At 44.3% G+C, this 13,432-nt stretch overlaps 1 protein-coding gene across 1 annotated transcript in view; it reads left to right on the top strand.

Moving 5' to 3' along the window:
- Positions 1 to 10,217, top strand: part of USF2 (upstream transcription factor 2, c-fos interacting) — a 38,460-nt gene extending 28,243 nt beyond the window's left edge. The window contains exons 2-10 of the mRNA XM_088443640.1: positions 222 to 268; positions 432 to 547; positions 2,215 to 2,334; positions 4,077 to 4,230; positions 5,060 to 5,147; positions 5,377 to 5,435; positions 6,498 to 6,592; positions 7,794 to 7,925; positions 9,800 to 10,217. Coding sequence (XP_088299766.1) covers positions 222 to 268; positions 432 to 547; positions 2,215 to 2,334; positions 4,077 to 4,230; positions 5,060 to 5,147; positions 5,377 to 5,435; positions 6,498 to 6,592; positions 7,794 to 7,925; positions 9,800 to 9,889 — 901 coding nt within the window. The 3' untranslated portion in view covers positions 9,890 to 10,217. The remainder of the gene's footprint in view (positions 1 to 221; positions 269 to 431; positions 548 to 2,214; positions 2,335 to 4,076; positions 4,231 to 5,059; positions 5,148 to 5,376; positions 5,436 to 6,497; positions 6,593 to 7,793; positions 7,926 to 9,799) is intronic.
- The last annotated feature ends 3,215 nt before the right edge of the window (positions 10,218 to 13,432 follow it).

Raw genomic sequence — 13,432 nt, 5'->3', positions numbered from 1 at the left:
TTGGCAGTAACCTTTTGGTTTGTCGTTCTGTCTGATTTTCCAATTGATTTTCCCCAGTTCTCAGTAAGGTTTACGCTAGAGTATGCTTGAAGATACCTTGTTGCTTGATGTAGATAAACATTTGTAAATGATGTCATCAAGATCCTGAGATCTGTGTGATCTGCTCATCGGGGAATAATGATCAACTATGATTTACCGGCTTTGTATTTGTTTCTTTGCAGTCACGATAAAGGACAGGACACGGATGAAGTGGTAGAGTTACAAGACGGTAAGTACCGCCGTCTTCTGTCTCTCCAGAGTGAGTCCATTTCCGCATTTTGCTACGTTTCGGTTCCCACTGCTCCAAGAATCTGATGTGGCTCCATTGTGGCAGGTGCTCTTGTGTATATAATCCTTACCATGTTATCTTCCTGTTTACCCGTCTTTGCCAGGAGATGAGACCAGCACCGATGAGCATACAGCCGTGACCATTGCCACTGTCCAGCAAGCAGCCTTTTCCGACCACAATATTCAGTATCAGTTCCGCACAGAGAACAATGGAGGACAGGTACGCTGTGACTGCTGCGCTATACAGACCGGCAAGCCTGACGCTGACTGGGGGAACATTGGTGTTTACTATTAATGGGGGTGTCCACTCTACTCAGTCTCTCCTTGGTAGACTCTGCAGTTGTTGGCGCAGCCTCCAGTAATGATTGCCTTGTAATTGGCTGTCCCAGCTGATGGGTGACATTGCCGTTATGACAGTAGCACCACGGAGGCCGCTGTGTAAGGACATCCCCCCATTTGTTTTCCTTGCAGTTTATGTTTAAACATTCATTTCAGTTGACTGCGTGCCAGAAATGCAATTCATTCCAGCTACGGTTATCTGGCAATAGAATCTGCGTAATAATAGAATAGACAGGAAATTACCGTCCTGCCGATTTGTGCCTGTGATTTAGAGCGCACGTCACGTAGTGTAGGGAATTTCTGCCACCTTGATTTGTTATCTTATGAAACATCATTCAATAAGGGGAAGTGTATCAAACCTCGGAAGCGATAAAGTAGTGAAGTTCCCCATAGCGGCTGATCGGCTTCTACTTGTCATTGTATCTAGCACAGTCCTATAAAGTGGCAGAAGCTGATTGGTTGCTATGGGAAACTTCCCCCACTTTATCTCTCTTATAGGTTTGATACATTCCCCCCCCCCAATGTGGTTTTCGTTGTGTTAATGTTTATGGCAGCATAGAAGGTGTTAAGAGCAGCGGGAGGTACATTTCATGATGTCGGCCGATTTTAGACCATTTTATTTCATGTCACACATCTGATTCCAGCTAGGAAAACAGTAAGTGACCGCTGTGTGTAATGGTCTTTTATATAATGGGTTTTAGGCATGAAATGTCTTATTGTATAGAAGTTTCAGAACTGGGATTGGAGAAAGTGAGGTTAGTGCTCGGCAGCAGGTGGTGTCTCCGCTATAGTCCGCACATATGAATGGCGCTGCTTAGTAGGTCACGCTGGGCTCTGATGTTTAACAGTCGCCGAGTTATCTGTATATTGTATTCATTCAGATTTCCATTACAGGTTGAGTCTCCCATATCCAAAATGCTTGGGACCAGGGGTATTTTGGATAACGGAATATTCCGTATTTTGGAATATTTGCATATCATAATGACATATCTTGGGAATGGGACCCCAATATACACAGAGAATGTATTTATGAGTTATATACACCTTATACACACAACCTGCAGCTCATTTTATACAATATTTTCAATAATTTTGTGATTCAAGCAAAGTTTGTGTACTTACATGAAATACTTTTTTCATTTACACCTTATACACACAGCCTGAAGGTAATTTTATACCGTATTTTAAATAATTTGTGCCTTAGACAAAGTTTGTGTACATTGAACCATCAAAAATCAAAAGTTTTATTATCTCAGTCATGCCAAAATTATTCCGTATTTTGGAATATTCCGTATTTTGGAATATTTGGATATGGGAGACTCAACCTGTATTTCATAAATATATTCAGTTTATCAATATCTATTAATGCTTTTAAAGCGATTTTTAACGGTCCATGTACAATGGTGAGCCTTCACCTACTATGAAATGAAAGGATAGCCCCGCCATTATCTTTTGATACCTTTTTGTTGTGTGCTCTTTGCATAGAGCATATGAAGCATCATCAGCGTGGGGGCGCCTTTTAATCACGCCATTATTGGTCCTCTCCAGGTGACATACAGGGTTGTCCAGGTGACAGACGGTCAGCTGGACGGACAGGGCGATGCAACCGGAGCAGTGAGTGTGGTTTCCACTACAGCCTTTGCTGGGACCCCGCAAGCTGTGGCACAGGTGAGAGATGGGAATAGGGCCCTATCGCTGATGACTCCTCTTCATTGATTGGCTATTTTTCTTTTTCTTTAGTTCTGTTGTGTTTTTTTTTTTTTTTTATTGTCTTTCGGTAAAAAGTTTTACTTGTGCATTTGTTTTTTTTTTATTTTCAGTTTTTAAGTAAATTTGTTTATGGAGTTTCTTTAAAAAAAAAAAAATAATAATATATATATATATATATATATATATTATTTTTTTTTTTTTTAACAGGTTTTGTGTTAATTTAGGTGTAAACTATTTAGAATGGAGGTCATGTTAGACAATATGTAAACGGGGAGTTCTGACGTCTTCATCGTGATGACTTCTGCACTATAAATAACACACACGTTTCTGCATTTTGTCTGGTCTGTATTAAAGCCCATGGCTTGTAGCCTGATGCTGTCATATGCTCCCAGAACTGCCTGATGTATGCTTTACAAAAGGGAGTACATGGTCCCATTTAAAGGCACAACGGAGTAAACTGACCAATAAATATGTGCTCACAGCCCAGCTGACATGGTAAGATTTAGGGCCTGATTCAGACCCGCTCGCTAGGCTGCATTCGCACGCAGCCTGCCGATATTTGCAATGGGCGCTAGTCCATGCGATCGAGAATAGTTAGCTCGCTGCGCATAGCCAGCTTTTGGAATGAGTGACAGGACGAGCCATTTGTGGGTGGTGATAGGGGGTGGTCGATGTAAACGGTGGTGTGGTGGTGCGCACGTAGGCGTGTCTGAGCGTCTAAACGCCATTTCAGAGCCGTGCATAATTAAGACGCAGCGTCATAATACATGTCACATGGCGGTTTTACACACTGAAGCACTCGCAGTGCTTGCGGTAGGGTATGGTCAGCCACAAGTGCTGCATTCGCTTCCGATGGTACTCGATGTTACCGATTGTTGCATACACTTCCCGTAGATGATGTGTATAAGTGGGCGTCTTAAGACAGACTGGTGGGCGTCTAAATACACACCGCATCGCACGCCAAGACATAGTGGGCGTGCTAATGCCTTGCCATGCGATCGCGGGATTTGCATAATTTTGCTTGCGTTGAAACACATCTCGCGAGCGCGTCTGAATCGAGCCCCTTAATCCACAATTGGCTGGTGAGGGGACGGCTCCATGTCATAGGATGGGCGATAATGCAGAGCGACTGAAGTAAAACCGTTCCAAATGCCGCCATGCTCTTCCTTGCTGCGCCTTTTAATGGAGCCTCTGAACGTATAGAAAATCCGTAAAACCATGGATGTTTTATTGAAAGAAACCAAATCCAGTAATTAATAAATTTGATAATAAGTAAAAAACCTGTATTGAGGTAATCTAAGCCCCAGACCTTTAGGAAACCATCTCTCCTTAGTAAGACTGTGACCATCTCTGATTTCTGCTGATCTCGCCACCAATGTGGAAGTAGTAACGCCACAATTTCCCCCTGCAGCTGGTGTTGTGGTTATGACCGTTCAGTACCCAGGTTCTTATGAGGTCAGTTTGAGGGAAAATTGTTTTTGTTTTGTTTTTTTTCTTCCTTTTTTTTTTTTTTTTAGTTGTCCCACCCCCACGCAAAACAATGTAAAGCTGCGACGTTCGGCTTGTGACTTGTATGTTACAGCCTAGCAAGCTTCAGAAAGAAGGAAAGATTCTCGCTTCTGTTTTTCAGGAGAAAATTAGTTCCTTACTGTAAGTTCTGTTATACTACTACTACTGTCTTTCTTTGGCCATCGTCCTAGGCGGTCATCCAGAACCCTTTCAGCAATGGCGGAAGTCCTTCGACAGACGCAGTCAGCGGGGAGGCACGTTTTGCATACTTCCCAGCTTCCACTGTGGGCGACACAACGGCCGTATCGGTCCAGACCTCAGACCCTGCGCTGACGCAGGCAGGAGGTAAGTGTCGCTCACTTACGCCATCTATTATGTTCCTGCACCGTACTCGCAGGATAATTTTTCGAGATCAGGCTCTTATGTTTTCTTCTTTAATTTCTATTGTTTGAATCCTAATCTTTATGGCTCACAATACAATAGTGATCCTTGTATCAGCATAAACTACTTCATTATCTGTACAAACATTGAGTTCTGTTGTCACTCCATTAGGAAAACTTGTGCTTTAAAAGGTAATAAGCGCACTGCTTGGGTAAGTGATTACAAATACTGGTCTCCTTGGGCAGTATTCAATTGTTCTAGCGCGGCCCGCTCTCCCGTCTAAAGTGACGGGAGATCGCGGGGCGCTATTCAATTGTTGCAGTTTTTCGCGCTGTGATGTTTGGGTGTCACATGTCACTTTTCGCCCATTTCAGCTCGCACCCCGCTGGGGCTGGTGCGCCGGCAGCTGTTTGCGCCCAACAGCAGAAACCATTGAATGGCTCTTGTTGGGCGCGTACAGGGGCGCAACAATTGAATACCGCCCCTTGAATTTCTTTTTATATTAGGGACTCCTGTTTTTCTTTTTATATCCTTATAATGTACAGTATGGGAAACATTATACAGTAGGCACGTGGCAATAATATATGAATAAGCTCCTGTAAATATCTGTATCACTGGTAAGCTCTGATGTAATAACTTCAGATATTAGTGGTCACCTCGGAGATCGGTAACCTGCACTGGTTTTATGATGTTACTCCTCAGTGACTTAGAACTTCCTTCAAGTTTACGGTAGGGGGTCAAGTACGCCATTTTATCATCCACATTGATTCTGACTATGTCTTCATGTCTTTAGGACAGTTCTATGTCATGATGACACCACAAGACGTACTTCCAGCTGGAACGCAAAGGACTATTGCTCCACGGACTCACCCTTACTCTCCGTATGTACCAATACTGGCTTTATGGAAACGCACAACAAAATAAAACCTTACTTTCAGTGTTCTAGTAAACTTCTGTAATAAAACAGTACATATATTCATTCACGTGCATAGTATCCCATGTATAGAAGTAACAGAGCTAAACAGAACCAAGCACTTTCTTTAAGCCTTAGAATGTAGTGCACCTGTGTGTTATGATCATTTTGAGTGTTTTTTTTTATTTCTTTGCTAGTAAAATGGATGGAAACAGGACCCCTCGCGACGAGAGGCGTAGAGCGCAACACAATGAAGGTAAATAGTTGTCTTAGCTTCTCCCACTGCCCCAGTAAATCTGCTAATTGCCCACTGTCACACACACTGTGTTCTCCTTTGTGTTTTCCCCCAGGTAACAACTTTCATAAGGTGCGTACACACTGGGCGATAAAGTGGACGACTGAACGATAACGATATCGTTATCGTTCAGTCGTCCACTTTATCGTCCATTTTTAAGCCCAAAAAGATGAACGATAACGACGACGCGCGTTCCCGCGGGTCGTTCGTCGTCATCGTTCATCGGGCTGACATGCAGGCCAACCTGACGATCTCGTCAGGTTGCTGCATGTCAGGAAATGGGGGAGAGAGCCCGGCGCTGAACGATATCGTTAATGATATCGTTCAGCGGCTGTGCTCAATGTCATAAACAACATTGAGCACAGCCTGCCGGGGACACACTAGACGATATCGCTCAGGGAGCATATCGTCTAGTGTGTATGCACCTTTAGAAAGTGCTTTGTGTGCGACAGCTGGTATACGTGCCCCACAATACACCGGTTGTCAATGAAAATTGTATCTATTATACCCCTTTTCCACTGCCGCTAAAACCGGGGTATTGCTGTGACAACCAGGGGTGCCGCTCAGTGGAAACGGCTCCTAGAGAAAAATCCCAGGTCGCCTGACCCAGCATTCCTTCCTGGGTCTCAAGCAGGGTTTTACATGGGAAAGACCCTGGTAAGGCTCAGTGGAAATGGGTTTCCCAGGTCATCCGGTTTCTGAGACCCATGCACAGCATAGGGAGAGCCGCATTCCTGGCGCTTGGAGATGATGTCATCTTCAAGCGCCGGCAGAAGTAAGCCCCAGCAATATCCCAGGTCCAGCCTGTGGTGTAAACTGGGTTTAAGCTGCTGTGGGAAAGTTAGTATTACTGACTCTGTCCAGCATGCTACCTGGCACAGCTCAATGCTTTTATCAGATACTTCATTGGCTACTTAGAGGGATGGCGGATGGCACTAATTGTACATATCCTCCTAGTTTACTGATATTCGCCGAAAGGTTTCTTAATATAAAATTATAACCTTTCATTTTTCTGTCTTGTAGTGGAGAGGAGACGAAGAGACAAGATTAATAATTGGATCGTCCAGCTGTCCAAAATCATTCCAGACTGTAACACAGAGAGCAGCAAGACTGGAGCGGTGAGAGGGAGACGCCTGTTGTTGTGTCCAGTTTCTGTACAGTATCCTAACATGTACTGTAGTGCACCTGTCACACGCAATAACTGCACATAAGACGTTTACTGCTGCATAGTGTATACCCCTTATACGTCTGCAAGACATCTACCCATCTTCTGGGCAGGTATCTATATATAGGCAGGAGCGTGCCTGCTACCCTCATGAGAATCTGTGGCATGAGACTGGAACAAGCTTCGGTGTTGAATGATCAGATGATATTTGTGTCACAGGAACAATAACTTTTATAGGGTGGAATTCGATTGTTTTGCCCCCCCCCCCACCCCCATCCTACGCGCCCAACAGTAGCTATTCAATTGTTGCTCCTGTCGGGCGCGATCGGCTGCCGGCACACCATTTCAGTTGCACCCCCCTGGTGGGTGCGAGCTCAAATTGGCGAAAAAAGTGACCTGTTTGGATGCCCAAACGGCACTTTTCGTGATTGAGCCCAGCACTTTGGTCGGGGGCAGGCGTGCCAAGAGCGATGCCAGGTCCCAGATGCAGGGGGCATAGCCTAATCGCTGGAGGCGTGGCCGTGCCCCCTCAAGGAAAAAATACTAAAAATTATATTTTTGAAGTGGCGCTGGGGAGGGGGGGTGCTATGAGCACCCTGAGCTCGGCGCACAGCCAGTGGGGGGTGCAGTCAGTGTGCTTACTCCCCCCACAGACATAGGAGACTGCTGTGGCTTCTACTCAGTGCAGCCCAGCACACAGCAGCGTGTGCTGGGTTGCTGTAATGAAAGAGGGAAGGGGGAGGGGCCGTACCCAGGCCCCCGATGTGCCCCTCTAGGAAGCCTGGGTAATTAGTACCCACTCACTCGGCGCCCCTGGTCGGGGGTAGCCGCTGTACGCAGCTAAACTCAACCTCTATGGGCGCGATAGCAGCATCAATTGTTTAGCGCCCCGCGATCTCCTGTCACTGTAGATGGGAGATCGGGCGCGATAAAACAATTGAGTACAACCCATATAATGCGTATTTCACCTAAACTTACCCCAGCTTTCCTGTTCCTCTAACGCTTACGTCTGTATTTGTAGCTCACATGTCCATTTATTGCATGTTCTTACATTCAGGTGCCCTGCCTTCTCTATTGTGTTCTGATGTCAGATCTATTGACCGGCTTGAGCGCTGCGTAGTAAATTTTAATGAATATTATTTTGCCGCTTACAGCAAAGTAAAGGCGGAATCCTCTCCAAAGCCTGCGACTACATCCGCGAGCTGCGTCAGACCAGTCAGCGCATGCAGGAGACCTTCAAGGAGGCAGAGAGGCTGCAGATGGACAACGAGCTGTTACGCCAGCAGGTCCGTTCTCTACATAACAATATACGACGTCTCTACCAGCAAGCATTGCCATCCCCTTTTCTATTAGCAGATGTGATTATAACGGAAGAATATCGCATCCCGTAAACGAGAACTTCTAAAGCAAAAGCGCAGCAATGCTGCCTTACCATTCGGAGAGTGGCTTCCTTTTATATGGGCAGATGACTCCATAGTAGCCGCTAATCCATTTAAACCTATGACCCCTGACCTTTTTATTAGAACAAGTCACAGTTGGTTTACATTGCAGACGATTTGTAGGGTGATCCGTGTACGTCACTGTGAGTGATGATAACACAGAGGCAATGTTATTACGGGCAGCGATCTGTGAGGCGGTGCAGAGCTCCGCAGCGCTGTCACGAGAGACCAGTACGATTCTCTCTCATTTTGTTTTATACAGGAGCTGGTTTCTTTTTACGATAGATAACCAGTGATTACGTGTCGCCTAGCTGTGACCATTTTCCTGCACTGCATTTGTACTCCAATGCAGATGGACAGGCGTCTGTATAGGGATCGCCCCTCTGCCCCCAAATCTGTTCTCTAAGACTGGACCCTCCCAGCTCCTCTATACACTGGTGTTCTGCTGATGTATTAGGGACGTTCAGGGCTCTTACGTGTGACACCTGAATCTACTTTCCAGTTACATGGAGGTGCAGGTGCAATCTTTTTAAGGGGTACGTTTGGTTCTCATAGTTAGTGGTAGCTGGGGGGGTTAAAGCTGAGCCCACATAACTTCCAGTGGGCACCTTACAGAGAACATTGGGCATACTGTGCAGCTTATTATACGGCTTTAACCAACATTCAGAGATAGAGTAGACCTTAGCGACATTACTGGGCCATGGCGGGCAGCCGTTGTGAGGGCTCGGTGATTGTCACTAGCTCCTAATGAATCAATGGATAATGAATTAGACCACCCTCTGTGAAGGTGACTGGTACATTATAACTGCTGGCCTCTGTTGGGATTGTTTGGTCGCATAGACAGTGCAAGTGGATGAAATGCTGTTCATTAGGCTTTGTAGAATAACTCGTGCCACTGTGAGTAGGCTAAACTCCGTTGTGCGTCTGGGTATTAGTCTAACATTATTACATAAAGTTAGTGGTTTTGGTGTTTTTGTTTTTTTAAGAAAACACAAATGTTCACAAAACCAAAGAGCTAACTCTCTATTGTACTCTCCTAATTTCCTAGTGTTAGTAAAGATTAAATGTGTATCACCTACTGCGTCACATTGCTCTTTCTGCAATTGTTCTATAGTACAAATGATGGCTTATTAAGGAGAATGACACCTCGATATAAGGATAACCTCATAGAACTGTGCTAGTGTCACATTCAGCGGCACAAGTGGGTTTACTGTTCAGACACGAAGGGCCAAATGTAATAGCCTCCGATCTCCTGTAAGTGACAATTTATCAGCACTTTTGCCGTGTGAGGTTTTTTTGTTTATTAGCTTTTTTTTTTTTTTTTTAAACTGTTATGGTTTTGCCTTTAAATAAGTTACCACTTTGCAGGATCAATCCAATTACTTGCGATGAACTCCCGTGTGTGAGTCATCGCAACAACGGGGCACACGCTTGACTGCAGCCCGGATTTGCTTAAAAGTGCTCGTAGCCCCATAAGGCTCCGAGCAAAATTAAGCGAATTCGGGCTCTGAGCGGGCTGTGAAGGATGCGAGGTGCCGGTCCGTTGCCGGCGTCTTTAACTCCGTTGCAACGGCAACTTGCACCCTTCGCATATAATTGGATTGACCCCCTAAATCATGCCTCAAAATCGTAAAGTAGGGCCCTATGTAATAGCCTCCAATCTCCCCTACCTACAGTGTCTCTTGTGGCTATTACACAATGCTGTCTTGTACCTATTTCAGATAGAAGAACAGAAAAACGAGAACACGGTCCTGAGAACACAGCTACAGCAGCACGGCATCGAGGTGGTGGAAGAGAGCCAGAGGCAGTAGCTCGGCCGCTTTCCAAGTGTGGATTTTTTTTTCCTTGTAGAAAGTAAAGTTGCCACGAAAAAAAACAACAAAACACTTGTATATCAACACCCCTCGTTTTACCCTATACCATTGCCCTGCTCACCTGCATCTTCCCAGCCTTCCACTCTTTACTTTTACTGTGTCAAAGATCTATCGTGATCCTCCTGAAGAACTTTGTGGACTGTTGCACAAAATTGGGGGGTGTGAGGGCCCGCCATAGGGGTCTTCCTTGCAAACTGAATGAACCCTTTTCTCCCTCGACCAGGAACATGCGTATAGCTTGGAAAACTGTCCGGCCTCTTCACTGCCAGGGGGACCTGTGGGGTGGGGTGGGGGGGGTGTTGAAGGGCTAACCGAGCAGCAGGGGGGGATATTTTGTTGCATTGCTTTTTTTTATTATTATTATAAATATATAAATATGAATATACTTTTAGCAATGAATAGTAGATAAGACAAACACCCCTTTTTTTTTTTTTTTTTTTTTTCTTTTTTTTTTTTTTTTATATTTGCTTTTTTAAATATCGGTTGTAAACTCTGGCGTGCATGAATCGATGGATCCGATAGGTTGTCTCATTATTTTCACATTTCTGCATCCAGGAGAGTTCTGTATTATTAAAAGCAAAGGGGCTCTGCTGCACAGAAAGTGCCAGAGGTACATTTAAATCTCTGCCTACGATCTTGACTTTACAAATTCAATTCATTCAGTGATATCTGGGTTTAATTTTTTTTTTTTTTTTTTTTTTTTTTTTTTTTTGTACCATCCTTGATAAACTTCTCATAGACCTGACTTAACGCAAGCAAAACAAACGCCACAAGATGGCGATGGAGAGCTGTGTATCAAGCAGGTCTTGATGGTGTTTGAAAGCCTGGTTTCTATGCACCCGTGTCCTTTATGGCGATTCACATTCAAGCGGCTTGAACATACACAAAGCAATATTTGTTCGGATTACAATGAGGCGTATCTATGCACTTTTACACTTTCTTCTGCAGCGTTACTGTGTCACATGCTACTTTTCAGCGGTCGGTGAATTATTTTCCGTGAAGACAATACAGCTACTGTACGAGTGACTGAGACTTTTTACAGATGGGTTTTATTCACAGGGATCTGCTTCTTGCTTAGTTCCTAGAAAACGTCACTTTTTCACACTTCAATACAGGACTTGGCACAATGGGATAACCATTCTTTTTTTTTTTTTTTTTCTTTGTATTGTTAATTTGTTTCATGTCCTAGAACTGTTATGTAACTGTCAAACTGTTTAAAAGGATGCTAGCTTAGAAAAGAAGGCAATCTCTTTAAACAAACTGCTCCTTGTTATCTTTACTTTCTCCCGCAGTTATAGTCGCGAATTCCCACAGTAAGTCTTACGGCGCCTATATGCGTGTTGCCGACCCACGTCGGCTGCAGCAACTTTTGTGTCCCGAATGACTATTTATGATCATGCAATGTGTAACATCACTTGGCGCTCTCGGCAGGTCTGTGTTATTTGTTACGTTGTCCGTCTGTCTACAGTTTTCAGCTCTGGCATTTGAAGGTTGTGCATTAATCATATATGGAGTGTTCATTTTAATTACTCAAATCCTGCATGGCACAAGAAAAGCGCACCGGATACGCACTAGCGGTTTTCACGTGTTTGCTTGAACGGAGTTCTGGAGAACACGCCATAAACGCTCACTAAGCAGGACTCTGTTAAAGTGATTGGAGTTTAGGATGCATCCTAGAAGCACTTGATGGGTGATGGTCGTTTTTGGTGATGGTCATTTTTGTTTTTCCTTTGTTGTTGTAGGATTTTAATGGGTAGGCTAACCCTAAAATACTAATACAACGTGTGTTTAAATCTTTCTACTGTATATCTTGCCCCAGCTTAGCCTATTTTTGAGATATGACATTGCTCACATTTGTTGCATAACTAAGCTGCAAGCTGCTGCTTGAAAGTCAGCTTGGGGCCTCGGTGTAATGACGCTGTAATAATGCTGTATGTCGCCTCCGCGTTATTCCTTCTGTTTTAAATTGTGCAGGGATCTTTCTGTGGAGTGCATAGGAGAGGGAACTGCAAGTATGGTTGCAGTGCTAGGCCTAAAATCTGTCTGCAGGGTCTTCCTTCTGCTTACCGTAGGTGACAACGCTACTCACCGTGAGCAAAACAGCGGCAGTTATTTACTTTTTTTACCGTGGATTTCATAATATAATGATTACAATTCCTGTACAATGTTCCGCAGACCACGTTGAGCATCCAGGACTGTAGCCGGCATAAGGGGTATGATTACAATGATGCTTGTAGTACGGAAAGAACCATGTTCCAAGACCCGACTCTATATAGATTTGCTCTTTCAGACTTCCCTGTGCATGGAACAATTTTGAAAACCTTGACACGCTTCTCACACGCAAAAAACGGCCACACGCCTATCATGTAAAGGGTAATGTCGTGGGAATGCGACTGGCCGTTCATATTGTCCTTCATTCTAAAAGGGCCAGAAATATTACATATCCTATATAGACTCTACCCTAGTGTTTACCAACTCCAGTTCTCATGAAACCCTGTCAGGCCATGTACAACTTGTGGATCTTTTAAAATGAGTCCGTCAGTAATGAATGCACCTGTGCACCAGCAGAGAGTACGGAAAACATGTCCTGTTTAGGGTTTCCTGAGGACTGGAGTTGGGAAATACAGCTCTAACCACTGGTGCAACTATGACTAAGAGAACACCTGCAACCATTTGTATAGGAAGGTCTCTAACGCATGGGCATAAGTATCAGCAGATCTTGGTGTGATGTAGGCCTGATCTAGTAGTGCAATGGGGACACCACACACCAGGTGTAACGTACTAGGCTCCCTAGTCTTAGTGTGTACTCTAACATCATTTCTGTTACACAATTAGGGGGTATATTTACTTTTTATAATTGGAACATGTTGCCCATAGAAATCAATCAGATTCTAGCTATTATCTTCTGGTGTTCGATATGTTAAGTAGAATCTGATTGGTTGCTATGGGCAACATTTCTGCTTCTAAAAACTCACACTTTAGTAAATAGAGCCCTTAGTGTTTCAGTTTATTTTGGATTTATTTTTATGCATGTACAAAAATTATATGGAGAGAGTGCCCCAACAATCTCTGAGGGGGGTTCACAGTGTGCTCTAAGAGCAGGGGGTTTAGGTTTGTACCCACGTGATGATCTGTAACTTTATGGCAGGAATCTGTGTTATATCTGGGATTGTGCATTTATTGTGGTCGCTTTAGCCCCCATTGATTTGAGTTGTTATGACTTCTGCCATGTCATTACATCGGGACAAAGCATTGTCCCCCCACCCCCCCACCCACAGCACAACTTTAATCTACAGTTTTATTGAACATTAGCCAAGTCACATGCAGTAATATCATTAACAGCAACACATTGGTCGGATGTCCTTTTAGGTCTTGCTTGGATATCCAGCGGTCTGTCTGTGTGGTCATCTGCCCGTAGGCACCTGTGTTATACAGCTGTGCAGGCTGGACCCCAATCAGGCCAGACGTTGCCCGTATGTC

Source organism: Taudactylus pleione, unplaced genomic scaffold (genome assembly GCF_031769625.1).
Source record: "Taudactylus pleione unplaced genomic scaffold, aTauple2 ptg000332l, whole genome shotgun sequence".
Classification (NCBI taxonomy): Eukaryota; Metazoa; Chordata; class Amphibia; order Anura; family Myobatrachidae; genus Taudactylus; species Taudactylus pleione.
Note: the sequence above shows the minus strand (reverse complement) of the source record. Positions and strands in the feature narration are given on the sequence as shown.